At 44.7% G+C, this 26,165-nt stretch overlaps 1 protein-coding gene across 4 annotated transcripts in view; it reads right to left on the bottom strand.

The window, feature by feature from the left end:
- Positions 1–216: 216 nt before the first annotated feature.
- LOC121281819 (innate immunity activator protein-like) overlaps positions 217–26,165 on the bottom strand; it is a 73,831-nt gene continuing 47,882 nt past the window's right edge. For 3 of the 4 annotated variants that reach the window (XM_041194842.1, XM_041194840.1, XM_041194841.1), the window contains 3 exons: positions 21,670–21,822; positions 14,338–15,064; positions 217–2,726 (listed from right to left, as the gene is read on the bottom strand). In XM_041194842.1, the coding sequence (XP_041050776.1) occupies positions 2,643–2,726; positions 14,338–15,064; positions 21,670–21,822 (964 nt within the window). In that variant the 3' untranslated portion in view covers positions 217–2,642. The remainder of the gene's footprint in view (positions 2,727–14,337; positions 15,065–21,669; positions 21,823–26,165) is intronic. The other variant, XM_041194843.1, reaches the window with a different exon arrangement.

The following is a 26,165-nucleotide window of genomic DNA, read 5'->3' as shown; positions in this document are numbered from 1 at the left end:
CCACAATTGAGACAGCTCGCAGTTTAAAGGATCTGGTAAACTTGCCTTGTGATTTTACTCAAAACGTGATCATAGAATCATAGAGTTATGCAGGACAGAAACATGCCCTTCGGCCCATCGTGCCCGTGCCGGCCATCAAGCACCCATCTATTCTAATCCCATGTTCCAGCACTTGGCCCATAGCCCTTTAATGCTATGATGTTTCAAGTGCTCATCTAAATACTTCTTAAATGTTGTGAGGGTTCCTAACACTACCTCCCCCTCAGGCAGTGTGTTCCAGGTTCCAACCACCCTCTGGTTTCTCAAATCCCCTCTAAACCTCCTGCCCCCTGATTATTGACATATCGGCTAAAGGGAAAAGTTTCGTCCTATCGACCCTATCTATGCCCCTCATAATTTTGTATATCTCAATCAGGTCCCCCGTCTGCCTTCTCTGCTCTAAGGAAGACAACCCTAGCCTATCCAGTCTCTCTAGTATCAATGGATAAAATTGGACACAGATTGGGGGAAGACAGTGGAACTATTGGTATCTCTTCTGATTTTCTTTCTTTAAGCAGTTGCCAATCATTAATTTTCCCTTTTTAAGAAAAGGATTCCACAATAGCTGACTATGTTATATGGAACAGAACAGGACTATACATATAAGAAAGTATCGGGTGCGATGCTGATTTAATTGGTCTCAGCTAGCACACCACAAATGATCTTGGTATTTTCAAACTGGGGGAAAATGGGCAGCGTTCCTGCTCCTGACCACTGGTGGGATCTGCTAGAGAGTAGACATTGTGTGAAGATGGGATAGGACCAGCAGCGATTGTAAATACCCCATTAACATATGAAGAGCAGTCATTTTGATGCTGTGCTGGAAGGGACTGCAGTGGCCTGTGATGTCATACTCCAGCAAGAGGTTTCACTTCAGGAGAGAAAGTGCGTGGTGAGAAAATCAAATGCACGATGAAAATCTTCTCGGCTGGAATTCTGTTTTAAGTGAAAACTCTAGTCATGTGTTCCAAGCAGGCAGTACAAAAAATATTTCAGCTGTTACTAGTAGGGCCCCATTTACCACTGAAATGAACTTTCCATTCGTCCTTCAGTAAGAGCAAAAGTAGCCAGAAATGTCACCCTGCAGATAATGACATAATCTAATTTGTTAGCTGCAAACAGTAATGGGAATCATAAAAATTCACAGGTTCGCAGAATAGTTACACCACCAAAGGTGGCCATTCGGCCCATGGTGTCTGCCCTGGCTCTCCAAAGTAGCAATTCATCTAATGCCACTTACTGCCACCACTAAAGCTAAATCCAGGCCAATGTTTTTTTTTGGCATCTAGTCCACTTCTTTGTAATTGTGGAAAACATTGTGAAATTATGGCAAAACATGTCATTTTCCCTGTCATCAATTATAAAATTCTCATCTTCTTGTTTAAATCCCTCAATGACATCATCCCTCCCTATCTCTGTGCCCTCCTCCATCCATATCAACAACCTTCCCCGAACTCTCCATTCCTCTGTATTTTTCCAATCCCAACCCCCACCCACCCACAACTCATTGACCTCACCATGAGTAGCTGTGCCTTCAACCATCTAGGCATAATACTCTGGAATTCCCTTCTAACCCTTCTATGTCTCCATTTCTCTCCTGCATCAAATTCTCCTTAAAACCCACTTATTTGATAAAGTTTTGGACACCCTCCTAATATTTCCATCTTTGACATGTTGCCCATTTTTTGATTATCTCACTATGAAGCACTGTGGTACTTGACTGTCCCATTTTGGTTTACTTTTACTTTTCATTAATATTCACATAATGGGACAATCAATCTGTCCCTTAGCTTCACAACAAGAACAGCGCTCATCAAGAATAGTGAACAGGTCTGGGTTGCAGGAAGACTGAATATCTATTGTGGGTTTTATGGCAGTTCTCAGTCAAAAATATGCACTCTTTGGCGATAGCTTAATCCAATGCAAAAGACTCAGGCTCTTGGATGGAATATTATTTCTGAATCAGTACATCCATTTATAATAATATATGCAGGTCCAGCATTGTAGGTCTGTTGATAATGTTTTATTGGTTGGTTTATTATTGTTAAACTGATGTGTATTGCTCTCTGTAAAACATATCACTTCTTAATATATTTGGCTCTTTATCCTTAATAAGAATAGTAACTTTATGAAAATACTGTGTCATTGAGTAGGTTTTATACTTTAGAAAATAAGATAAAAAAGGAAATATAAATAATTGTTAAGAAGCATCAGTAAGGACTGAGTCTGAATTGTAAAATGTGTGTAGATGGCCAATAGGTGCCACCCTTCACCTACTGAATATACCAGAGTCCTGTACAGTACAATTGACACCATGAGTACAGAAGGATTAACATAAACATTCCAGTGGATGGGGAAAAAGATCCCATTTTTAAAAAATGAATATTAATATTTAGAGTATATCTCAGCTGTCATCCTCAGTTTTATTCCAGAAACCCAAAGTAAAACTCATATCTCTGGTAATGGTAGTGTGTAGCATTGCAAGTTTGGATAAATCTTGCTGCATGCCTAAATTTCTTCGCCAAGGAGCACGATTGCTCCAGTAATTGTTATAGATAAGTCAGTTCATTTAGATGATCAGGAATTTTGACTTGCAGAAGTCTTTAAAACTGGCTTGCAACTTCCGATTCTTCCGACATGTACCATTGGTTTTGTGGACTTTCTTTGACCCAGTGCGGCATGTGCCTCTGTTGAATCAAGAACAAAATGATAAATACATGACATCTCTGGCGGAATCATGTGCCCTCCCGGTGGTGAGTTTGGCAGCGGGTCCATTTACCAGGAGGGAGGGCATCGGGTGGGAAATTATCAATATTTAGATGAGTCAGTTTAGCAATATTTCCACACAAATTCTGCATTGGAGGAGCTTGTTTTAATCAATCTTCCAAGGAAAAGTGAAGTGGCACCAAATGCTTGTGCAAATAAATAAGGTCAAATGTTTGAAAGCAGAGAGACCTTTCCACTTCAGCCACGTTAGCATTCGTGAAGCTGCATTATAATACAAAGTTTGGTGTGTATATATAGCTCAGGTGTCGGACATGACAAAAGAATAGTTAAAACAAGGTAAAAACTTTAGGTAGAAAAAGCTGAGGTAGTAAAGTAGGCATAGGTGAAAGAAAAGGTTTTTTTTAGGAGGCTTTTTAAAGTAGCTGCTGATGGATCTATGGAGGAAGTTCTGGAGAGATGGGGCATAGTGCCGAGAGAACATTCATCAAAGTTGGACTGGAGAATAAGGAGCAATCTACTGTCAAAGAAGCCAAGGATGCATGCAGAGGCATACCTGGAGTAGATCACCAAAGCAGGTCGTGGAGGAATTTTAAAGTGAAAAGAGAGTTTTGAAATGAAAACAAAACATCAAGATGGTGTTCAGTCTTATTAGCTGCATGCCTGAACAACATGGAGCTACAAATTGATGAACTTAGATGACCCTTGAATCGGAATGTGACCTTTGGACATGCACAGAGGTAGAAATTGGTAAGCATATTTAACCCTTTATCTTATATGGTTCCCTTTAACTGGAGCAAATTATGCACTAGTTTGAGTGTTAGTGGAATGTACTTTTAGTCATATCATTAAGGCTTCTAGTTCTTTCAACTCTGAGCCTTTTTCTTCCCTCCTCCTGAAGGTGCTAACTCTTGTGAGTATGGCTTTATATCAATCCAGCAGCCCCGCAGTACCTCACACATGTGACCACTTCTCGCGTATGTGTCTGGCCATTGTGTATTGCCAGGCCATTCAAACAACTGGTTTCTCATTCTTACCTCCATACACAGGCAAGGACCAATGAACAACAATTGTGAATTAAATCCCTAGCTGATTCCCACTCCCAATTTTAGCTGCCTACTTTCTGCCCCAGCATTATCCTTCTGTCATCTGCCCAAACGCTGGTCCGACCCACAACGCTGCAACCTCCACCACGGGTCGGGTAAGGCGGCAGGTCCCGAATCCACCCCAGCCGGGACATGGATCAAACCCTGTGCTATTGGCACCAATCTGATCCATACCGGCCATCCAGCCAAGTGGTTCCCTGAGGATAAAAACAAAAAACTGTGGATGCTGGAAATCCAATAACAAAAACAGAATTACCTGGAAAAACTCAGCAGGCGCGACATTAGTCGTCACAATTTCTCTGCTCCTCTCACCCATTCTAATCTGTCTCTCTCTGAACTTACTGCACCCCATTCTCTCAGGTCCAACCCCAACATAGTCATCAAACCGGCTGACAAGAGTGGTGCTGTTGTTGCCTGGCGCACTGATCTCTACCTCGTGGAGGCTGAGCGTCAACTCGCAGACACTTCCTCCTACCTCTCCCTGGACCATGACCCCACCACTGAACATCAAGCCATTGTTTCCAGGACTGTCACTGACCTCATCTCCTCTGGAGATCTTCCTCCCACAGCTTCCAACCTGATAGTCGCCCAACCTCGGACTGCCTGCTTCTACCTCCTACCCAAAATCCACAAACAGAATTGTCCCAGTAGACCGATCGTGGCAGCCTGCTCCTGCCCCACGGAACTCATTTCTCATTATCTTGATTCCCTTCTCTCTCCCCTTGTCCAGTCCCTTCGCACCTACATCCGTGATTCCTCTGACACCTTATGTCACATCAACAATTTCCAGTTCCCTGGCCCCAACCGCTTCCTCTTCAGCATGGACGTCCAATCCCTCTACACATCCATCCCCCACCAGGATGGTCTGAGGGCCCTTAGCTTCTTCCTCGAACAGAGGCCTGAACAATCCCCATCCACCACTACTCTCCTCTGTCTGGCTGAATTTGTTCTCACACTTAACAATTTCTCCTTCAACTCCTCTCACTTCCTCCAAATAAAAGGTTTGGCTATGGGTACCCGCATGGGCCCCAGCTATACCTGTCTCTTTATGGGGCATGTGGAACATTCCTTGTTCCAGTCCTACTCCGGCCCCCTTCCACAATTCTTTCTCCGGTACATCGATGATTACTTTGGTGCTGCTTCATGCAAGTCTCGTCGGGACTTGGAAAAATTTATTAATTTTGCTTCCAATCTCCACCCCTCCATCATTTTCACGTGGTCCATCTCTGACACTTCCCTTCCCTTCCTTGACCTCTCTGTCTCAATCTCTGGTGAGACTGTCCACCAATATCCATTACAAGCCTACCGACTCCCACAGCTACCTCGACTACAGCTCCTCACACCCCGCTTCCTGTAAGGACTCCATCCCATTCTCTCAGTTCCTTCACCTCTGTCGCATCTGTTCTGATGATGCTACCTTCAAAAACAGTTCCTCTGACATGTCCTCCTTCTTCCTTAACCGAGGTTTTCCATCTACGGTCATTGACCGGGCCTTCAACCGTGTCCGGCCCATCTCCCATGCATCCGCCCTCACGCCTTCTCCTCCCTCCCAGAAATATGAAAAAAAATTGTCCTCACTTATCACCCCACCAGCCTCCGCATTCAAAGGATCATCCTCCGCCATTTCCACCAACTCCAGCATGATGCCACCACCAAACACATCTTCCCTTCACCCCCCAGGCAGCATTCCGTAGGGATCATTCCCTCCAGGACACCCTGGTCCACTCCTCCATCACCTCCTACTCCTCAACCCCCACCTATGGCACCTTCCCATGCCCACGCAAAAGATGCAACACCTGCCCCGTCACTTCCTCTCTCCTCACCATCCAAGGGCCCAAACACTCCTTTCAAGTGAAGCAGTATTTCACTTGCATTTCCTCCAACTTAGTCTACTGCATTCATTGCTCCTAATGCGGTCTCCTCTAATTGGAGAGACCAAACGTAAACTGGGCGACCGCTTTGCAGAACACCTGCGGTCTGTCCGCAAGAATGACCCAAACCTCCCTGTCGCTTGCCATTTTAACACTCCACCCCGCTCTCTTGCCCACATGTCTGTCCTTGGCTTGCTGCATTGTTCTAGTGAAGCCCAATGCAAACTGGAGGAACAGCATCTCATCTTCCGACTAGGCAATTTACAGCAGTCCGGACTGAATACTGAATTCAACAACTTTAGATCTTGAACTCCCTCCTCCATCCCCACCCCCTTTCTGTTTCTTCCCCCTTCCTTTTGTTTTTTCCAATAATTTATATCGATTTTTCTTTTCCCACCTATTTCCATTATTTTTAAATCTTTTATGCCCCCCACCCCCACTAGAGCTATACCTTGAGTGCCCGACCATCCATTCTTAATTAGCACATTCGTTTAGATAATATCACCAACTTCAACACCTCTGTGTTCTTTTGTTCTTTTGTCTGTGACATCTTTTGATTATTTGCTCCTACCACTGCTTGCTTGTCCCTACAACCCCCCCCCCCGACCTTAAACCAGTTTATATTTCACCCCTCTCCTTGGATTTACCCAGTTTTGCTGAAGGGTCATGAGGACTCGAAACTTCAACTCTTTTCTTCTCTGCCGATGCTGCCAGACCTACTGAGTTTTTCCAGGTAATTCTGTTTTTGTTTTGGTTCCCTGAGGAGTCCAAGTTGCTGTTGCAACATGCACTTTTACATGCAAGTTGTAACCGGGAGCTACGGATAGTGGTAGAAGAGGAGTCCATTTTCTTTCCATCACAAGGTTGACCAGGGTTCTCTCCCACCCTTACTGCCTGCCATTGGAGTATGTTGGCTGGATTTACAAGTGGCCATCAAGTCCTGGTGTGGGTCTTGAACCCAGGGCTTATGGCTGAGATGCTGGGGCGCTACCCACAAGACCTCCTTTGCCCCAGCAATGTTTTGTGTAATTCTCGTCAAAACTTGCTTGTTACAATTCATTTTTTGACAACTGCAGATGAAGTTATACAACTAGTTTCTGATAGGCTATGCAGGTTGGAAACTTTTATAAAAACAAAAAACTGCTGATGCGAGGACTCGAAATGTCAACTTTTTTCTTCTCCGCCGATGCTGCCAAACCTGCTGAGTTTTTCCAGGTAATTCTGTTTTTGGAAACTTTTATGTTTGGATGCCTTTTTATGCGCCCAAGAAATGATCTGCTCACATCATGATGCTCAAAATGATGGGAAGTATAAGACAACCGCAGAAAATTTCAGCACCCATCAAGATCACTTTTAATTTCAATGCGACTGGTATCTGTTCTAACTTGCTTTGTATGCTACCAGTTTATGCTGGTAAGTAAAACTGCAATGTTTAAGCATGCAATAAAACCCACATCAATTGAGAAGGGATGACAGTCTTATCTGATATTAACTTGCCTAAACACAAAGAGATCTTCTACTTTGAATTAAATTTGAATTGCTCAGTTGAGCGATTTCAAGTTGTAGTAGCTGTAACTGTAGTACTGAACAAAATTCTGAAAATAAACTGTAAAGATGTACAGTAAATAGTTTTATAAACTTTGATACACAACATGGCCTTACTTGTGATTGTTTGATACCATTTACGTTCATCTCAAGTTTTTGTAATGGCACATCAAACTGAGCGGTTTATCTTTCTTCTCATTAAACAAAGTCATTTTCTCAGTTACTGACAAGATCAATGGTTATGGTTTACCCAAGTTGCAGTAATTTATGTTCACAGACCAAAGATACAGATAAAGAGTTAGGAATGAGCAAGGATTTTGTAAAAAAAAGCCAAACACTCAGCAATAAGAGAAAAGCAGATTGCAATAAAGATTAAATACTATATCCTTTTCTCAAAGAATGCAACTATTGCTTTTTACTTTAAACAGTTCAAGTTATTTCAGCTAGTGGGTGTGTTTTAATAAACATTCACTGCATGCTTATTATTAGTCTCCTTTTATTTATTCTTTTAGCATGCACATTATCATTTGCATAAAGTACAATTTTTGTTAATTGCTTTGGCATAGCTTGTTTATGAGGTTTGAGCACGTCGCTATCTCGTTAAAGGGTGTATGAAGTTCTTTGACCAAGCGTCCACTGAGACTCCACTGCTTTAACACAGCTGCAGTGAAGGTGTGAAGAGTCTGCTGCAATCTTGCTTTTCAGATTCTTACTCAAAAAGACAATGGGCCACCCTCTGGGATGTGATGGTAGTTTCGCTCAAGTGTGATATCACAGGTTTGCATGCTCAAGAGAAACTCTTAAAAATTTTGATTGGAAGGCACTGAGAGAATGGGATGGAGTCCTTACAGGAAGCGGGGTGTGAGGAGCTGTAGTCGAGATAGCTGTGGGAGTCGGTGGGTTTGTAATGGATATTGGTGGACAGTCTATCACCAGAGATTGAGACAGAGAGGTCAAGGAAGGGAAGGGAAGAGTCAGAGATGGACCACGTGAAAATGATGGAGGGGTGGAGATTGGAAGCAAAATTAATAAATTTTTCCAAGTCCTGACGAGAGCATGAAGCGGCACCGAAGTAATCATCGATGTACTGGAGAAAGAATTGTGGAAGGGGGCCGGAGTAGGACTGGAACAAGGAATGTTCCACATACCCCATAAAGAGACAGGCATAGCTGGGGCCCATGCGGGTACCCATAGCCACACCTTTTATTTGGAGGAAGTGAGAGGAGTTGAAGGAGAAATTGTTCAGCGTGAGAACAAGTTCAGCCAGACGGAGGAGAGTAGTGGTGGATGGGGATTGTTCGGGCCTCTGTTCAAGGAAGAAGCTAAGGGCCCTCAGATCATCCTGGTGGGGGATGGAGGTGTAGAGGGATTGGACGTCCATGGTGAAGAGGAAGCGGTTGGGGCCAGGGAACTGGAAATTGTTGATGTGACGTAAGGTGTCAGAGGAATTACGGATGTAGGTGGCAAGGGACTGGACAAGGGGAGAGAGAAGGGAGTCAAGATAACGAGAAATGAGTTCTATGGGGCAGGAGCAAGCTGATATGATCGGTCTACCGGGCAGTTCTGTTTGTGGATTTTGGGTAGGAGATAGAAGCGGGCCGTCCGAGGTTGGGCGACTATCAGGTTGGAAGCTGTGGGAGGGAGATCCCCAGAGGAGATGAGGTCAGTGACAGTCCTGGAAACAATGGCTTGATGTTCAGTGGTGGGGTCATGGTCCAGGGAGAGGTAGGAGGAAGTGTCTGCGAGTTGACGCTCAGCCTCCGCGAGGTAGAGGTCAGTGCGCCAGACAACAACAGCACCACCCTTGTCAGCGGGTTTGATGACAATGTCAGGGTTGGACCTGAGAGAATGGAGTGCAGTAAGTTCTGAGAGAGACAGGTTAGAATGGGTGAGAGGAGCAGAGAAATTGAGACGACTAATGTCGCGCCGACAGTTCTCAATGAAAAGATCGAGAGAAGGTAAGAATCCAAAGGGAGGGGTCCAGGTGGAGGGAGAATATTGGAGATGGGTAAAAGGATCCATTGAACTGGGAGAGGACTCCTGCCCAAAGAAGTGAGCCCGGAGACGAAGACGGCGGAAGAAGAGTTCAGCATCATCCTTTCAGTTACAGTGAAGTCCCAGTGCAGGTTAAACTTGGGGCATAAAATGACACATGCACAAACATTTCTTCTTTGTAGTGTGGAATACCACAAAGACTTCCTTCCGTTCATGTACAAGTTCCAGCGCAAACTTTAAGGTGAATTTGTGGCAAGAAGGGAATTCAGTAGCTGCTTGCATTGGTCGGCACTAATATGTCACTTCCCACCCTGCATTAGGGAGGTTTTGTCTCTTGAGCATGCAGACCTGTGATATCACACTTGAGTGAAACTACCATCACATCCCAGAGGGTGGCCCATTTTCTTTTAGTAAGATCTGAAAAGCAGGATTGCAGCAGACTCTTCACACCTTAAACTTATTGCTTACATAAAGTAAGTTGCTCATGATGAGCAAACCCAATACACAGCATTGGACATAAGCATTATGAAAACAAAACTATCTGCTACAGGGTTGATGTTTCGAGTCCTCATGACCCTTCGACAGAACTTGAGTTCTCTCAAGTTCTGTCGAAGGGTCATGAGGACTCGAAACGTCAACTCTTTTCTTCTCCGCCGATGCTGCCAGACCTGTTGAGTTTTTCCAGGTAATTCTGTTTTTGTTTTTGTTTTGGATTTCCAGCATCCGCAGTTTTTTTGTTTTTATATCTGCTACAGGTCCTTTCCCCATGATGAAGGCAGAATTAATCATATAAGTAATGCTGAAACTCTAAAGTTTGGGATGAAAGCTGCCAGAAAATACTTCCTGAAGGCTAAGAATGTGAACACATAGTTGGAAATACAGGTTTCCATGCCTAATTTGACAAAGCTTTGTTGAAAGTTAACTATGACGTCTGAAGAGGTATTCTCTAACCAGAATTGGAATCACTATGCTTCAAACACTGCAAACCACTGGCCTAACAAGTAGAGAGATCATCACCGAGCCATGCAACAGGAAAAATACCCATTCTTTTTGAAGGTAAGCTGCACAGTTTTAGTTGATTAAACTAATAACAGTACCCCTATTTACACTATAACATCTTTTATCAAACTGTGCTTCAGTCTCTTGCTTTAGTAAATTGCATGTGTCCTAAAGGGGAGGAATGTGGAGTGCAGCTCCAACAACACTCAAGAAGCTTGACACCATCCAGGACAAACAGCCCACTTGATTCGCACCCCATCCACCACCTGCAACATCCACTCCCTCCACCACTGACACACTGTGGCAACAGTATGTACCAAGTACAAGATGCACTGCAGGAACTCACCAAGGCTCCTTTGACAGCACAGTCCAAACCTGCCACCTTTACCACCTAGAAGGACAAGGGCAGCAGAAACATGGGAACACCACCACCTGTAAGTTCCCCTCCAAACCGCACACTATATTGACTTGGAACTATATCGCCGTTCCTTCACTGTCTCTGGGTCAAAATCCTGGAACTCCCTCCATAGCCACACTGTGGGTGTACCTACTCCATATGAACTGCAGCACTACAAGAAGGCAGCTCACCACCACATTCTCAATGGCAATTAGGGATGGGCAACAAAAATGCTGGCTTAGCCAGTGATGTCCACATCCCATGAAAGAATAAAAAAAATTAGGCAATAGACATAATTTATGCAGTTTAGACAAGGGACACTAACTATCAATGAAGGATAGTTTTACACTGGTGTTCACTCTCATCATGTGAATTGTTATATTTTCTTCATCCGCCCATCCACCAAAAATCTAACTTTCCATCATTTAGGATTCCTGTTCAAAATGAGCAGTTCTTGACCTTTTTAAATTATTTCTCAAACCTGTAAACACTGATCTGTAAAACACTCCTCCAAATGACTTCTTTAGCTGGGCATTAACAATATAAAACATAGAATAGTTATTTAAGATAAAATCTAAAATACAATGAATACATTTTTGTTCTCCATTGATGCTCTTACAGTGAATACTCTGGAACATTTAGTTATACAATGAAGAAGTGTGTTTTATTATCTCCTAAGGGTTTGTTGGGGATGGCAGGGGGTGGGGAGTGTGCACAGAGCAGAATTTGTTTTATAAATTGATGCGATCAATGGTACCTGGTGGAAGACTTTAAAATGGTCATGTGTGAACGTTGCCTAGAGGAAACTATGTGATTCAATGCAATGTGAATTTGTTGGTCTGAACTATATAATTCATGCTTTAGTAAACAGCGAGTCAGGATAATGTGAAGACAGTTGTTTAAAGAATACAGGTCTCTTGAATGTCTTTAGAACCTGCAAAAGGTAAATGCACAAGTAGGGTGCAAAGTAACTAAAGTTAGCAACTCACTCCTATGTTTTTGTGGCTGTTCATCACTTTACATAACCAATTCTTAATGGTTTTCCAGGGTATGACCACCTTTGGCCCAAGTGGAAATTTTTGCATCTTTGTTAATGCAGTATAAACAACAAAATAAATAAGTATTGATTTTTTTTTAAGAGCTTTAAGGTCTAGTGGAAATAAAGAACTAATCCCACTATTTTTGAGTTTGTGTCCTTCCTATTCAGAGTTGCTGTGGTCTCTTCATTTGTTGGCAGATAAGTCACCTGTCTTGTGTATGAAACAAGTTCTCCTGAGCAGATGTTGTTTCGGGTGCTTTTTCAGGGTTAGGTTCTTATAAAATTACACCTCAGCATGTTGGCACTTATAATTAATTAAGCAATCTGGCGCATACATTTGGCATGCATCAAGTATTTGGTTTTGTTTAATTTGTGACAGCTTTTGAGGATGTTCCAGTAATGACATTACTAGACAACAGGAAAAAAGTACAGAGGCAGGATTACAGGAACATTCAGTCCTATTGTATATTAGTTTGTCCTTTCAACAAATTAAAAATGCACAGAAACATAATGGTTTAAAGTTGTCAATAAATAAAGTTGTTTGTGGCTTTACCCCTCTACTACATGATGTTCCGGCTTACAGTGTCGATTGGGCATGAAGCCCCCAGTTGCACCTGTAATTAGCCTGCTTCCTGCCAGATGGCCATCAGATGTTTGGTTGAATGTGCAGAGAAGGTGGGGGCGGGAGTGAGCGAACCCTTCCATTTTCATTCCCGCCTCCCTCACCTTGCTGAGGGCTGGATTTCATGGTGGGGTGGGGTTCCACCACCCCAGCGTTAAGTGTCAGGGGCAACTCAGGCTCTATTTGGCCCAGTTTGCCCCATAGCCATTTGAGGTCTTTGGGGCATTGAGACAAGCCTTCTGCCCCCTTGTCAGGAGGAAGGCCAGCCTCTGAGAACTGCTGGTCTATCAAACGGCCAGGAGGTCTCAGGTCCCAGCAGCGTCACTGGTGGTCACTGCTGGGACCACAATCTGTCCCCAATGGCAGTCATTGACGGAGCTGGGTGGGAATGTAAGATGGGGGTTATCACTGGGACTAGGCAGTCAGATTCAGCGAGGGGATCAAGAAGGTGGAGTGCTGGGATGGACAGGGAGGAGGGGAGGGGAAATGTGGGGTGGTAATATCTGGTGGAAGCCTCCAATGAGCGCAAGGGTTTGTAATAGAGGTACAACTGCACCTCCCCCCCACCATCCGCCCCACCCCCAACCCCGTCTGGCCACCAGCCAAGCAGTGAAAGCTTTGCCCTTGTGTCAACACCACCAGTAAAATCCCAGTGGTCAATCTCAGTCTCCATGCTGGGTAGGATGTCCGATGCCTACCCGCCGTGAGCAATATTATGGCAGGGGCAGGTGGGTGGATGCTGGGAATGGCACCCCATGGCATGATGCCCAATTTTATGCCTAATCCCCCACCTGCCAACCTGTGCCTGGTGGGAGGGGGCAGGGAGATATAAAATTCTACTCATAATTTAGTGTAATATTGAGGCAATGATGAACAGTTTGAGGTGCCCCTTTTTTTCATGAGATGTTGAACCAAGACACTGTGTGCCCTCTCAGATGGATGTTGAAGATCTCACGGTGCTATGTAAAGAAGAACAGGTGAGTTCCTCCACTCTCCTGGCCAATATTTATCCTTCAGCCAACATCGCCAAAACAGATGATCTCATTTTTATTTCATTAGTGTTTGTAGGATCTTGCAGTGTACAAATTGGCTGCCACATTTCCCTACAATACTATAGTGCCCACACTTCAAAAGTGCTTTTTTGTCTATGAATTGCTTTGGGACATTTGGAGATCATGAAAGGCTCTATAGCAGTTTTTTCTTTTTGTCATATGAAGCTCTGCACAGGGGAGCACTAAATTATAAAATTTACCCATCTTTTAGAAAAAGAGGAAAAGATTAGGAGAAAATATATATACATAAACATTAACCAGCCACAAGAGATTCCTCTGACAGTATACAATCTGTGAGATGTCATAAGCTGTCATAATTTAAAATAGAAAATTCTAAACCTGTAACAATAAGCAGTCATTGGATTGTGAGGCATTATGGAGAGCCTTATCCCTCTTTTTATTTTCAGTTCCACAGTCTCATAATTATTTTTGCTCTGTGCCATCCTTAATGTTAATAGTGCTTCCATATTAGGAAAAGAATCATTCATAAGTAAACTGATTCAAAGGGCTGGATTTTTCATCTCATCCACCTGTTGGCTACAAACTGTCTCAAACGCTTCTTAGATTCACAGCCATTAAAATAAGTCCAGGCAAAGAGCATATTTTACAGAACATTATACCACAGCCAGGAGGTGCTAAAGCCTATGATAATCTCCAAACCAGATGGATCTTTAGTTCTGCCCAGTTGATTATAGGTATGAAATACTTGTTTAGCATGCACAAAATGATAAGCCATTTCCACATGCAGCATAAAATAGTATGAATAAATAATAGAATAATAAATAATAGAAATAACAGGAATAGCGTAAACTTGAAAGTCTGCTTTGTAGGAACTTACCATTTAGTTTTACTTAGATTATATTCTTCTATATCTATTTCTTCTAGTTCATTTATCTGATCCACTCTGTCCTCTAGAAATCTATCCTGTTACATTTTGTATAGTCTCACCTGAATAGGGAAAGCTGGCCGACGCATATACTGCTCTCGACTTCTGCTCTGTGTACGTGGACCACGAAAAGCACCCTGTCTGTCCAGTGAGTGAGGACGTCCATTTCTCTGCCTGGTTCGTTCATGCCATGACTGTAGCTCCTCTGATACAACCTCTCTTAGCAAGCCTCTGTTAGGGTATTCTTTTAGAGAAGGAGTCCGTACAATTCTGCAGTGGGATGGAGTAATTCGCTGCACGGTCAGTGAATTCTTCTCATCAGTATATTGGCACTCTCGGTACAGTGAAGGGTTTAAGTATTGCACAGTGGCATATTGTCGATTTGGATCCTTTTCCCACATATGTTTCGCTGCATTTCCTTCTATGCGCTCAACTGCTCTATAATGGGAGAAAGGTTGGCTTGGATTACAGTGATAAAATCCACTACCATGTAACATGGTTGTTTCCATGTTTATAGGTGAGTTGTACATTTGCCAATGCCTGGCTGCTGCTGCATTATGTTCATGAGGTGTTGGCATATATGTCGGAGTTGAGGTTCCAGAGCTATTAGATTCTGAGCTGGCGTATCCACTCAAAGAATATGGCATCATATGTAAGTGATCACTGTTTTTATTCCCTACAGCACGATAATCTGGCACAGTAAGAGTATAATTTGTTGGTCTTCTCTGGGGAAACAGGCTACGGCCTCTTTGATCAGGTGGTGCTGGGAAAGGGCTCACATCCAAATATCTGTTTGGCATCAAGAAAGGTAAAATAAGTTAGACATAATAACTTTACATTCATTCATCATTTATCTATAAACACAAAATACAAAACAATTGACTACAGATTAAGGACCTCATTGGGGTAAATTGTTAGCTCATACCTTATAGAAGTGGCTGTGTCTATGTTCTAATGCTGTAGCCCAGGGCTAAATCAGGTCTACAGTATATTCAAGATGACATTGATAACCCATGATGACTTTTTAGCCAAAATACAAGATCATTTTTATATTTAAATATAAGCAAGCTTAGAACTAGATGACTGTGAATGTATTCTAGAGACCATGCATTTACCCCAACTATCTAACTTTCTGAGTGAAAGTATTGCATAATTTCTCAGAGGCCTTTAAATTTAATGCTTTAGCACCTCCCGGCTGTGTTATAATGTTCTGTAAAACTCCAGAATATCTTTCTATCCCCATTATTCAACTACATTGGTGCTTTCATAAAGCTCATTCTTCTTGTTTTGTGCTTTTTTAATGTTGTGTTTCATTAAATATTTGATTGTTTCTCTCCATATTCATTTCTGAAATTGTTTTTTTAACATGATATCTCTAACCAATCGGGCTCAGTGGCTTAAGCCAAAAATTACCAAAAAAGGCAGTGCCCCAGTCTGAAATCCTGCGGGTGAAGTTATTTAATAATTGAGGCAGGCAGCATATGGATAAACAGGCTCAACAAGTCACCCAGCTTGAATTGGACTTGGACCGGCGCTCTGCTGACCCAACTGAAGGAGCCAGAGGACCTTAAATGATAAAGAGATGATTCATGTCTTCATCTTTGTAGAGTAAGAAATCAATGCTAGCATTTTCAGGTAATTGAATTGAGTATATTTTCTCAATGAAATTTCTGCGGCTACCACTGATCTGAATAAGCATGACTGACATTGAGTTTAACATTGGTGTGATTGGTAGAGTGTGTCTGGTAACCCAGCAAAGACACAACACATCCCCAAGATCAGCAACAGACTTGGGGAGCAGGTGGAAGACATGTCTGTCTGCCCAGAGTGCAATTTTGGGTCAGAGTACAAACAGGTCAGAACCCCAGTGTTCCCCTTCATTGGAGAGTGATCCTTCTGTGGTTCCATGCTCTCCAACTCCAGGAATTCCAACCCCTCTACCTTGTTAGCTGTATCCTTCAGCACAGTTGTAAATGAGAACAATGTATTTCTGTTGTAGAAAACAGAATTACCTGGAAAAACTCAGCAGGTCTGGCAGCATCGGCGGAGAAGAAAAGAGTTGACATTTCGAGTCCTCATGACCCTTCGACAGAACTTGAGTTCGAGTCCAAGAAAGAGTTGAAATATAAGCTGGTTTAAGGTGTGTGTGTGGGGGGCGGAGAGATAGAGAGAGAGAGAGGTGGGGGGGGGTGTGGTTGTAGGGACCAACAAGCAGTGATAGAAGCAGATCATCAAAAGATGTCAACGACAATAGTACAATAGAACACATAGGTGTTAAAGTTAAAGTTGGTGATATTATCTAAACGAATGTGCTAATTAAGAATGGATGGTAGGGCACTCAAGGTATAGCTCTAGTGGGTTTTTTTTTATAATGGAAATAGGTGGGAAAAGGAAAATCTTTATAATTTATTGGAAAAAAAAGGAAGGGGGAAACAGAAAGGGGGTGGGGATGGGGGAGGGAGCTCACGACCTAAAGTTGTTGAATTCAATATTCAGTCCGGAAGGCTGTAAAGTCCCTAGTCGGAAGATGAGGTGTTGTTCCTCCAGTTTGCGTTGGGCTTCACTGGAACAATGCAGCAAGCCAAGGACAGACATGTGGGCAAGAGAGCAGGGTGGAGTGTTAAAATGGCAAGCGACAGGGAGGTTTGGGTCATTCTTGCGGACAGACCGCAGGTGTTTCATGAGGACTCGAAACGTCAACTCTTTTCTTCTCCGCCGATGCTGCCAGACCTACTGAGTTTTTCCAGGTAATTCTGTTTTTGTTTTGGATTTCCAGCATCTGCAGTTTTTTTGTTTTTATTTCTGTTGTAGTATCGTTTTAGGATCTGTCTGCCACTTTTCAGCAATCACACCACAAGTTTCTATGCCTTACTTTAAAAATAAAATAATTTTTAAACAATCACTTGATGGCTTAGGAGCTGTAGGAACAGTGCACCGGACTCCTCTCAAATAGCCCAGGGGTGGAATTTTACGCCAGTGGGATTTTACGGTCCCGCCGAAGCCAATGGAGTTTAGAATGGCTCACCGCATTTTATGGCCCCATTCCCGCCACGATGGGGCTGTAAAATTCCAGCCCATGTGTTTTTTGCATGCTTAGTGAGGTAATGCATTCTGGAAGGTCTAATACAGGCAGGAATTATACAGTAAATGGCAGAACCCTTAAGTGCATCGACGAGCAGAGAGATCTGGGTGTACAGGTCCACAGGTCACTGAAAGTGGCAACGCAGGTGGATAAGGTAGTCAGGAAGGCAGATGGCATGCTTGTCTTCATTGGCAGGGGTATTGAGTATAAAAGCTGGGAAGTCATGGTGCAGCTCTGGAGAACCTTGGTTAGGCCACACTTGGAAATTGCGTGCAATTCTGGTCACCACATTACCAGAAGGATATGGAAGCGTTGGAGAGGGTGCAGAGGAGGTTTACCAAGATGCTGCCTGGTCTGGAGATTATTAGCTATGAGGAGAGGTTGGAGAAACTCAAATTGTTCTCCCTCCTACCAGGCGCATGTCACATAAAATGGCGGTGCGCAGCCAATTGCAGGCAGCGATTGGCTCGGCACCCACCCCTGGCCACTCTCAATCAGCCCGCCTGACAGGGAGAAAATTCTGCCCTAGGAGTTAAAAATGCTGAATAAATACTTGGCCAACAGTGCAATGTGGAGTGTTGCTTATATTTTGATTTTCTGCTGACATCCCATAAACAGCGCCAGCATCTCAAAAATCAGTTATGGTCTTGCATGGGATCGTTTTTTTTATTTATATAATCTTTTCTTGGAGATTTTTTTGTTCTAATCGAGGTGAGGGATGTCAGTGGTGGCAGAATATCATCAAATACTTCCAGGTCAGACATAGTACAGCGAGATGCAAAATCATGCACACTCTATTATACCCTAACCTTGATCTCATTAGTTCCACCTTAACTTATTCGTGGGATTTCCTTTTCCAATTTGCTTTGTCAGCCATTCTTACAGCCTATCTGAATGGGAATGCTAATTTTTGCAAGTTATAACCTGTTTAGAGCTACTGGTCTGCACTTAATAGGAATTGTGTGGGCTGTGTGCAAATTGATACCATAGCCTAGAAAGGAGTGTAAAAATGGACAAAACGGATGATAGATTTTTCTAAATAAATTTGGGGAAGCAGCTGACTTTAAATCAGTGGCATTTACAGGACAGATGGATAATTACTTGATGTCGCTCTTAAAGACCCTAGTGAAACTTCTAGTGAAACTCCTGTGGTGTTATTGGTGGCTAGACAGTTTTGCAAGGATAAGATTATTGTACTATGCAAAACCTAATGTATTAGTCTACTGGTAATGCTACAGCTTTGTGCCTTTTAAAGCTGACAGGTCTGATTTCCATGCCTTCCTAAAATCAAATAGAGTTGAATCCTTTTTAAGTTGCTTGTTGATCCTGGTTCTTCCCCAAGGTAATATGATGGGCACAGCACTTTAACACACACATAAAATTTACCTTTGCAGAAGGATATAAATGTTGCAATATTCCAGTTTTATTTAACTCCTGAAACATTTATTATAGCACAGTGAGAATACCAAAATCAAGTAAACTCAGCCGCATCTAGGGTAGCAGCTAAGAACAAGAACAAAGAAAAGTACAGCACAGGAACAGGCCCTTCGGCCCTCCAAGCCTGTGCCAATCACATTGCCCGTCAACTAAAACATTTTGCACTTCCGGGGTCTGTATCCCTCTATTCCCATCCTATTCATGAATTTGTCAAGCTGCCTCTTAAACACCACTATAGTACCTGCTTCCACCACCTCATCTGGCAGCGAATTCCAGACACTCACTACTCTCTGCGTAAAAAACTTGCCCCGCACATCTCCTTTATAGTTTTCTCCTCTCACCTTAAATCTATGTCCCCTAGTAATTGACTCTTCCACCCTGGGAAAAAGCTTCTGACTATCTACTCTGTCCATGCCACTCATAATTTTGTAAACTTCTTTCAAGTCACCCCTCGGGGCCTGCACACATGTGCAAAAGAGCGCAAAAATCTCTCTGAGGCACGGAGCTGCCTCAGGGAGATTAATTTCAGAAAGAAACATTGAAAAAAAGAAAAAATAAAATTATTCAGACATGTCCCTTCATGTGACAGTGTCACATGAGCTGGGACATGTTTATGAATTTTCATGAAAATTTTTCTTGAATTAATAAAATCTTCATGAAACCTCATCCCACCCGTGGATGAGGTTCCATGAAAAATGCGAAGGCTGCCTGGGCTCTTCGCCTGTCCACCTGCCAACCTTAAGGTTGAATGTGCAGCCCTGTTCAGTTAGATAATTAGATCATTAATGGCTTTGACAGTTGGGTGGCGCGCAGCCGACTCCGGTTTGCGCCCGCCAAACGAAAGATCAGGATGACGCACAGTGACGTCGGGACGCACGCCACGACATTGCCACGTGTCCTTTTACGCGCCAGCTTGCAGGGTCCGGCCCCACACATTGAACAGGAGATTCTGCCCCTAGGCCCAAGAAAACAGTTGAAGTTTATTGCTTTGGGAAATTTTGCGTCTGATAGACAAAGAAGAAGAAAGATTTGCATTTATATGACACCTATCATGGCCTCAGGATGTCCCAAAGTGCTTTACAGACATTGAAGTATTATTTCAGGTGTAGTCACTGTGTTAGGAAACGTGGCAGTCAATCTGCACACAGCAAGCTCCGGCAAACAGCAATATGATAATGACCAGATTTTTTCAGTGATGCTGATTGAGGACTAAATATTTGCAGGGACACTGGGGGTAACCGCCGTACTCTTCTTCAAAGTGTTTCCATGGGATTTTTTTTAGCAACGTGAGAGCAGGCAGCTCTTTGGTTTTATGTCTCGTCTGAAAGATGGTACTTCTGACATTACAGCACACCCTCAGCCATTGCACTGGATTGCCAGCCTAGATTTTTATGCTCAAGTCTCAGGAGTGGAACTTAAACCCACAACCTTCAGACGCAGAGGGAAGAACTTTTGGGCCGGTGGGCGGGGGCAGGGCCTGCTCGCCGACACGTAAAATGATGCGTGGTCACGTTGGGCGTGCGTCCCGACATCACTGCGCGTCATTTAGGTTGTCAGTTCAGCTCGGCTGCACGCCTGCCAAACTGTCAAAGGCCTATAAAGGCCATTAAGAAAGTAATTAAAGTTGTTAAGAATGCTGCCCATCCAACCTTAAGGTTGGTGGGCAGGCAAAGAGCCCAGGCGGCCTTTGCATTTTTCATGAAACCTCATCCACAGACAAGATAAGGTTTTATGAAGGGTTTATTTAAGAGTTGTCCCTGACCGAGTGTTGCAGACTGGCACATTCCAAAGTCCAGGACTACGTGCTGAGGGATGCACTAAAGCTTGGGGCAGCCGCCCCAAGGGAATGGGGAAAGGTCACTGTCTAAGACCTTTCTGCCACAGTGCACCGAAGGACTGGGAACTGTTTAGAGCCCCTTGGGCTGTACAGCTCAAAATGAATGTCTGCAAACGATTGTAATATTCACTTATGGTATTGATGCACCTCGTGATACATGTTGTAAAAGTTGAACCTGATTGTACCTTTGCGCTGGTGATTTTGAAATGGTTTGGTATGTTCTTCCAGATATTTTATGAATAAAGCGTATTTTCCAAAAAAAAAGTTTATCAATTAAATAAAATTTTTTGAAAAAATTAATGAACATGTCCCAGCTCATGTGACAGTTTCACGTGAGGGGACTCGTCCTTAAATTTTTTTTACCTTTCTTCGGTGTTTCATAACTTAAGCTAATCTCCCTGAGGCACCTCTGTGCCTCAGGGAGATTTCTAAGTGCGCAGGCCCCGACTCAGGGAATTCCCCCCCCCCACCCGCTCAGCGCTTCCAGGCCTTAATTGTCCCACCCACATGGCGGCGCAGGCCCGATCGAGGGTGCCGATCGGGTTCGGCCCGCCCCCATACAACTCCCCCAACGGGAGGTAATTTCTGCCCAGAGAAAAGTGTGCTACCAACTGAGCCACAGTTGACTCCATTTGAGTATTTGCCAATATTTGATGAAAATCTTTTAAATTAATCCCCTAATTTACAGGTGGTGGTGACTGATCCACTTTACAGTTTGTTTGAAGTTCTTCTGTACGTGAATCTTTTGTTGTGGTGTAGCCTGGATGCCTGAGTCTGGTTGGTTTAATATTGCATGTCTAAGCTAATGTGTAGGCATTCAGGGCGTGTTCAAACATTCGGCAAAACAGGACTTCAATATACAAGTAACTGGCAATGTATGGAAGGGTTTGCTGGCAAATTATTTAATATTTACCCCACAGATAAGTTACGTGGCTCTTCCTCAGAGTTTTAGAATATACTTGCATTTAGTGTTTAGTTGGTTAGAAATGATTTTTGCGACTAGATCAATTATATAACATTTATCTTATTCCTTCTTACCTCGCTGTTTGATGGTGGATGCGTCCTCGCAGTTCTGGAGTTGATGGTGCACTTACTGAGCTTTGATTCTGATACAGATTGTTCCTCATTTCAAAATGTTGAAAAGGTAAGAGATCACCCAGTACAGAATCTGATGGAGTCACTGCTGGACTGCTGAAAAGTTTAAAAGAACAAAATTGACAATGTAAATATACAGGTATCGTTTGAAAGTATTGTTCCTCAAGTTTTAGAGAATTTTCTGTCAATGGGCCATCATGGAAGCAAAAGGGAAATGTTAGACAATGCACAATGTCTGAATGGTCAAAACCTCCATGTAATACTCTCAGCTTTATTTAAGGTAATGCTAGACATCGGAGTACTGTGTTTTACCAAGAATATTTTGCCGCAAAAAAACCTGGGCCTGAATTTTACCCTTGGCAGGCGCGCGTGATCAGCTGGCCTGCAGCTGGTCAGGAAACGGGCTGCTGCTCGCAATCAGCCCCTGACAGCGATTTCACGCTGGTTGGCCAACTAAGGCCCGTCCAGCATGAAATGTGCCTTCTCAGTGGTGGGGAAGGGCTGGGCAGGGGCGAGGACCTGTCCATTTAAAAATGGTACAGGAAGCTCCTTGAAGGCTGCCAGGGAAGAACATATTTGCAGCGTTCTGAAGACCGAAGTTATGGCCTCGAGCAGCAGGAAATGCCAGGCAGGAGGGCAGGTTGGGTGGGCACTCGGGGCCCCCTGTTTTCGGACGAGTGCCTTGCGGTCCTCCTGGAGGGGGTGGCTGCCATGAGGGACACCATTGCCCCCAGAGATGGGAGGAGGAGGCCACCGCACTTAACAAAAAGAGCTTGGGAGGAGGTGGCATCCCAGGTCAGCAGCCTCGATGTTGTGTGACGCAAAAGGGTGCAGTGCCACAAAAGGTTTAACGACCTGCTGTGCTCCGGAAGGTTGAATACCGTTTTTGGCATGGATCAGTGTGTTGAAGTGTTACGGTCTGGCTGTCAACCCCCCCCCACCACCCCCCCCACTCCCAGAGCTCAGGTGTGTTAAGAGTCTGAGTGCCAACTGTCAATGATGCTGGAGCTGGCCAAGGGGGTGAGCCCTGGCTGCTTGGGCTGAGTGCCTTGTGGCTCAAGGGCCATGACTCAGATGTGCCCTGCAAGGTGTTCCTCATCTGGGGTTGGCCAGGCTGCAGGTAGAGAATGGACTAATCCATGCTCCTCTGTCCTTTCAGGAGACGACTACCCTGAACAATACTGAAAGGTTGCAGACAGGTGGGGGCCCCCCAAGGCTGGGGTGTCAGACAAAGGTAAGAGTGCAGTGCACTGGAATGAGAGTTTCGGATGGTGCAAACATTTGTGTGTAGTCTCATCAAAACTGGATTCCCCATTCATCATTGAAAGTCGATGGCACCATGATACAGATTTCCATTGTCTCACCAGGGCGTCTGGCATGCACAGTGACAGTGTGATGACTTAAGCTAATGACATGTTGCTGTTCTCCCTTAGATTCGCCAGCACGCACTCAATCGCAGGACACAGAAGAGCCACCCCTGATGCCAGAGTACCACCATGCACCTGTGTCACCCTCGCTTTCTGAACCAGGCACCAGCACAGATGTCAGTGCCTCAGTGGGCATTAGACCTTCAGCTAGAATGTCAGTGCACAGTGGTGAGGGCAATTCATACTCGCCTGAGTTGTAGATGAAGGCAGAGAGTGCCCAGGGTTCTGGTCAGAGGACTGCTGGGGTCCAGGATGATGCTGAGTCAAAGGCAGATGATGAGTCTCTGGAGTTGGATTCTGGATGTCCAGCGGGGTGTGTGGGAGGATCTGGCGGAGATCTGTGAGGGTATGTGTGCCATGGTCTATGTTGTGGAGGAGTCCATGCAGAGCATAAGCACTGCATTGATCCTCATGGCCAAGCACACTGCCTACTCCATTGAGAGAGGCAGCTCCAGGAACAGAGTCAGGGGTTCCTTGGGTTGTGCTCGGATCTGCAAGACCTCACATGGGCACTGACCTCAGGTAGTCAGTGCCAGTGTGGGAGATGGATGAGGCACCCAGTATCCATCCCAGCTAGGTGCCAGTCCATCAGTTGTAAGCAGGGAGGTCCAGAGTAACCGCACGATCTGCGAGTCGTCTCTGTGGCTTCTCTCAGGGAGCTCTGGATGATGGCAGCAGCTCCTCTGCCTGTGACCATGGCACCTGATGAGGCTGCAGCGACTGGGGAGATGCCAGCCATGGCACTGGCCGCTCCCTCCCAGGCGGGGCCAGCACAGGCTCCACTGGCCAGTGGACGACCGTCAAGGTCATCAAAGCCAACAAGACAGCAGAGTCAGCCGGCGGGTGGGGGGGGCACCATGACGTAGCACTCGCGAACATAAGGCATCAGGAGCACAAGAGGGACAGGTCACGAGTGATCTCCTGTTGTGTAATTGTTTATCTTTGTCTTTACTGTCCTGGAATGAAGACCGGAGAAGGTTGTGTTAATTTTTTTGGATTGTTAAAATGAGGTAAATTTTGTTTTTGTCATAATGGCCTGAGTATGCTTCACCTTTGTATTTTTTTGGTGCAGGGTACACCAGTATGTAATGCTGGACATGAGTGGCTCTAAACTTTATTGCTCAGGCACTGAGTGGACTTTGGGTTCAGATGAAAGGGTAATTTCAGACATCTGGGATGGAGACAGCATCCCCTGGCATGAGGTGGAGGCAGATCTTTGGCAGCCTAGCTGAAGGAGCTATGGATTAAGGCCTCCCCGGCGTCCCTGCCTCCCTGAAGGACACAGAGGTCTGCCTCCATATCCTCAGTGTTCTCACCGTGCTCCTCTCCTGACTCACAGTTGGAATCATACTCTGTGGCCTGTGCAGCTGCCTCAGGATCCTCTTCCTCCAGTGGGTCCCCCCTTGCCAGGGCCAGATTGTGGAGAGTGCAGCATGTAACCACTATCAGAGACACCCGCTCTGGGGGGTATTGTAGAGCACCCCCTGAATGGTCCAGGCATCGGAAGCGCATCTTGAGAAGACCTATGGTCCTCTCTAACACCGCCCTTGTGAAGGCATGACTCCTATTATAACAAAAATAAAAATACCTGGAAAAACTCAGCAGGTCTGATGGCATCTGCGAAGAGGAACACAGTTAACATTCATATGACTCTTCAACAGAACTAAGTAAAAATAGAAAAGAAGTGAAATATAAGCTAGTTTAAGGTGGGGGGGGGGAGTGCGGCAGGACAGGTAGAACTGGATAGAGGGCCAGATATAGGTGGAGATAGCCAAAAGATGTCACAGACAAAAGGACAAAGAGGTGTTGAACGTGGTGATATTATCTAAGGAATGTGCTAATTAAGGGTAGAAAGCAGGATGAGCAAGGGACAGATAGCCCTAGTGGGGGTGGGCTGGGGTGAAGCAAAGGGACCGAAATAGGTTAAAAGGTAGAGATAAAACAATGGATGGAAACACATTTAAAAATAATGGAAATAGATGTGAAAAGAAAAATTTATATAAATTATTGGGGAAAAAGGGGGGATTGGAAAGGGGGTGGGGATGGAGGAGAGAGATCATGAACTAAAATTGTTGAACTCAATATTCAGTCCGAAGGCTGTAAAATGCCTAGTTGGAAGATGAAATGCTGTTCCTTCAGTTTGCGTTGAGCTTCACTGGAACAATGCAGCAGGCCAAGGACAGACATGTGGGCATGAGAGCAGGGTGGAGTGTTGAAATGGCAAGCGACAGGGAGGTCTGGGTCATGCTTGCGGACAGACCAAAGGTGTTCTGCAAAGCGGTCACCCAGTCTGTGTTTCCTATTATAACGTTGCTCTGCCTCTGTTCTTGGGCGGCGGGAGGCATCATAAGCCACCTTTTCAATGGATAGCCCTTGTCACACAGCAGCCATCCATCCAGTTGGGCTGGAGCACTGAATGAGCTCGGCACTTGGGAGTGTCTGAGGATATAAGTGTCATGGGAACTGCCAGGGTACCTTGCACAGACTTGCAGAATCTGCATCCCATAATCACACACTATCTGCATGTTCATGGAGTGGAATCCCTTCCTGTTGACGAAGGCACCCGGCGGACCCGCTGGCACCTTGATGGCTACATGTGTGCAGTCGATTGCACCCTGGATGCGGGGGAACCCAGCAATTGCTGCAAAGCCTCTGACTCACTCAGCCTGGCTGGCCTCGTCCATACGGAAATTAATAAATGTCATTACCTGCCTGAACAGAGCTTCTGTCACCAGTGTGACACAACTGTGGGCAGCTGATTGGGACACTCCACAAAGATCCCCCACTGACCCCTGGAAAGAGCCGGAGGCATAGAGATTGAGGACCACTGTAGCCTACAGAGCTACTGGCACAGGGTGTCCACCCACACAGGAGGTGATCTCAGGCCCAATCATCTGACAGATGGATGTCAGTCTCCCCGGAGAGATGGGGCCTCCTTCGGCATTGCATCTCAGACATATTGAGGTAGCTGCATCACCGCCTGTAAACCCTGGCAGCAGGATCCTGACTTGG

The sequence above is a fragment of the Carcharodon carcharias genome, chromosome 9 (genome assembly GCF_017639515.1).
Source record: "Carcharodon carcharias isolate sCarCar2 chromosome 9, sCarCar2.pri, whole genome shotgun sequence".
NCBI classification, from domain to species: Eukaryota; Metazoa; Chordata; class Chondrichthyes; order Lamniformes; family Lamnidae; genus Carcharodon; species Carcharodon carcharias.
This window is presented reverse-complemented; position numbering and strand designations above follow the sequence as displayed.